General features: G+C 36.1%; 1 protein-coding gene across 1 annotated transcript; it reads right to left on the bottom strand.

The window, feature by feature from the left end:
- Positions 1 to 795: 795 nt before the first annotated feature.
- On the bottom strand, positions 796 to 1,987 carry LOC145106149 (uncharacterized). Its single transcript, XM_079043177.1, has 2 exons — positions 1,163 to 1,987; positions 796 to 1,089 (listed from the first exon to the last, which is right to left on the bottom strand). Exons 1-2 carry the CDS (start codon positions 1,985 to 1,987, stop codon positions 796 to 798), a joined length of 1,119 nt encoding a protein of 372 aa, XP_078899303.1.
- Positions 1,988 to 3,698: the final 1,711 nt, after the last annotated feature.

Genomic DNA, 3,698 nt, shown 5'->3' with positions numbered 1-3,698 from the left:
TTCTTCACTAACAGTTGCTTTATTTGCTGCATTGTTAAAACAAATAAATTTATTATTATACAAATGTAAATGAATTAATAATCAAAATAAAAATCAACCTTATGTGAGCAATGAGCATCGCCTCTTGTTGTGTCCTTCTTGATGACAATTACTACATCTTGAGATGGACATCCCTCTCTTGTTAATTGTATGCCTTCCTTCATTCTCTGTAGGACATTTCCTTCTGTTTACTTTGGGCCTTCCTGGCATTCTCCTACACCTAGGTGGTAATATGGGATCACATAGAACATCAGGCCACATGTTAGCTCCATTAATTGGGTTGACTGGATACCTATAGCAACTTCCAAACATGCTTGTTTTAAACCATACGGTTACATAGTCCTCTACATTACCATTCAGGTATAATAGTGCAACAATGGCATGCATACAAGGGATACGACTGAGTTGCCAGGCTCTACAACCACAAGTTTTGCGGTCAAGGTGAATTGCATAAACTTCATGGGCTAATTTCACTTCATATTCTTGCTCACCACTTGGAACAACATCCCAATACCTATTATGAAATCATATTAAGAAGGTAAGTTATATCATATTAAATTACTTAGAATTAAATAATATACCTTTGTTGTTCTTAAATCTTCTCAATCCTCTTTCTACAGAGGGGCAGATTTCCATGTCCCACTTATGCCCCTTAAGCTTTTGATTGTACATCCTCTCCATCACGTACAACCTAATTTCTTCCAGCATTGTTATTATTGTTTTCTTTCGGGCCTCTACAATTGTTGCATTGAAAGATTAAGATATACCGTTTTCCACGGCATCACAACAACTCTCAGGTTCAAAGAATGCCCTACACCATGTATTTGGGTCTCTTTCTACCAGGTGCCCATAAGCTTCTGTGGACATTGTACGAATTTCCCTCGTGTATGAGCGGAAAGTGGAGTCGGTTGTAGCCTTTGCAGCCCTCCAAGATAACCTCCTAAACTCAACACCCGTGAACCCCTTCTTCTTAAAGTTGGCAAAGATGTGTCGGGCATAATTCCTATGCTCACATGATGGTTCCCTTTCCTTAACAGCCTCCATCAAACCCTACAAGGTGATAACATATTTCAGTTGTAAATTACAAAATAATATAGTAAGTAAAAAGAAAACTAAAACACACCTTGTATTGGTCCGAAATAGTTGTAAGACCCCTACCATCTCCCATCTCAATGTCCTCAAGTAGAAGATCAATGAACCACATCCAAGTTTCCTTGTTTTCAACTGGCACAACAGCCCATGCTAGAGGGTACATTTGGTTGTTTGCGTCCCTACCAACGGCTGTTAACAACTCACCTCTGCAAATACCCTTCAAAAAACAGCCATCAACACCGATAACCCTTCTACATCCTTCAATCCAGCCATCCTTGACAGACTTCAGGCAAATATGCATCCTTTTGAAGTAGTGTGTAGCATCAGGCATATGATTTGTCTCGATTAAGACTGTTGACCCAAGATTAACCCTCAATAACTCAGCACCATAATTCCACAGTTTCTCATAATGTCTTACCAAATTGCCTGAAATCTCATCTAGTGCAAAGTACTTGGCATTTCTACACTGCCCAAGACTTACCTTGAGACCATAGTCTTTCCTAACCACTTCTGCCATTTTCCTATAGCTAAACCGAGGCCTTTCCAAAATGTCAGATATTAACATTTTTCCAATCGACTTATACGTAACAAGACACCCCAATTTTTGTTGTCTAGCATAATTATTTTTATCAATTAGTGACTTGATCTGGAATGAATTTTCCTTGTTCATGGGACTAGCCCATAGTCTAAAAGGGCAAGATGGCTTCCCTTTTTCATTTTTACTGCACCTTAATAACAATGTTGTTGCCTCATTTTTTTCATACCACAATGCATAACCCTTAGACACAGCATAATTTGTTAACATGTGTTTCAGTTCATCTCGTTCAAAGAATCTCATACCTAACTCAAGCATCATAGTGTCCTATTTTTGGTTAGGATTGTGAATAGGATGTTTTTTTACCTTGTCACCAGCTTCGTCCTCAATGCCTCTTTCTGGAATAAGATTCTTCTAAGACAAAAAAGGATCAACAAGTTCAGGCCACTGAATGTCCTCATCATCAGCTTCATGGTCCACCGATAGATCATCCAACAATACCGAGTCCACATCATCTTCATATGTTTCAGTACCACTGTCCCATTCTTCAGCTTTCTCTTCTTCAATCCAATCTAGTAAGGGTTCATGATAGTCATCAATGTAGATACTGATTTGATTATCATCATCATCAAACCCAGCATCAAGGAACCTAACATAATCATCTTCATCCCTGAGCTCCCTTAACCCATCTACGAGGGACCAATTTTTAAGACAGTAATACATATCCCGACATCTATTTTTGATCAATTTTTGGAGATAGGTCTTGAACTCCTTGAAATCCATGTTACGTACATCTAGCCCCGTAACAGGTACTTTATCAGGATGGAAGTAAACAAAGGGATTAGGAGAAAAAAACACCTTTGTGGTAGACATCAATGTTGAGTGATTCATGAGACATGCTTGTTGCACGAGACATGCTTGTTCCACAATCGACGATGATGCACAATCGACGAACTATCCTTCACCTTCTGTAAAAATCAATTTCACCGTCACTTCTATAGATTTCACCGTTGTGTAATGATATCCCTTGTGGCATTTATGTTTCCACGTAATTTGTTTTAATAATCCATGTCAGCTTTACCCTTTGATCACCAGTAAACAAAGAACGTAACCCACAGATGCCGGTCAATTTTTAAAAACGTTAATTTTATTGTTAACTTTATTTGGCTTTTTAATAAAAAAAACTTTTCTTCGTTGGTGTTTCTTGAACAACAAAAACATAATTGGGGTAATATGGACGCTTTTGAAACTTAATTGGTCTTTTAAGTCATTTTCCCATCAAATGTAATGAGAGAAAGAGAGATGGCTTCTAAAAGAAGCAAAAAAATTGAATTATTAAAAGTCAATTTGACTTTTCTTGGTAGATATTTTGGCAATCGGTGAAATGAACTTTTACGACGTCGTCCAGTTTTTCCATTTTCGTGTCGATAAATCCTGACACCACAAAAATTTTATGAATGAGCATGCTTATTGTCTCGATCTTGGTGGTTACAAAAATGCAAATAAAATTCAATTTTGATATATAGATTTCCGTGAAAATAACGTTTAATGTTTCGCGACTAATTGCATCGGATTCGACAGATTTTACGAATCTAATTTTGGTCGAGATTAAGAATGTCATAAAAATGAAATAAAATATTAGACCATAGTCTGAGTTCAAAAACATGCTCAAAAATAGTTTACGAGGCTCGTAGCTATTTCAAACGAAGCAGTGCACGGTTCGTTTCAATAAAATTAGATAAATAATGATTTTATAACTAAGAATAGACGTAACTTTCTCATACGATACCTATTTTGTACGTTCTTTATATCCATGGAATTAGGAGAACGTAATCTATTCAAATTTTTATCCATAACTCTCAAATATACTTAATGCAAAAATTTATTTTTAACATCACAAATTTAATTACTTTTTGGTGATTGTCGATTCGGTATTCAACGATAGATGGTTTGAGTAGTTTGATATGTTATAAAAGTAATTATCAATATAATATCTTTAATATAGATTATAAACATAAAATTACACACAATT

Source organism: Lactuca virosa, chromosome 4 (genome assembly GCF_052849685.1).
Source record: "Lactuca virosa cultivar CGN04683 chromosome 4, Lactuca_virosa_CGN04683_v6, whole genome shotgun sequence".
NCBI lineage: Eukaryota > Viridiplantae > Streptophyta > Magnoliopsida > Asterales > Asteraceae > Lactuca > Lactuca virosa.
Note: the sequence above shows the minus strand (reverse complement) of the source record. Positions and strands in the feature narration are given on the sequence as shown.

Excerpts from the sequence above, each read along its gene's own strand:
- LOC145106149 (XM_079043177.1), bottom strand. The coding sequence starts at position 1,987 with ATGATGCTTGAGTTAGGTATGAGATTCTTTGAACGAGATGAACTGAAA. Across the intron at positions 1,090-1,162 it reads CTATTTCGGACCAATACAAG|GGTTTGATGGAGGCTGTTAA; the intron begins GTGTGTTTTAGT and ends ATCACCTTGTAG.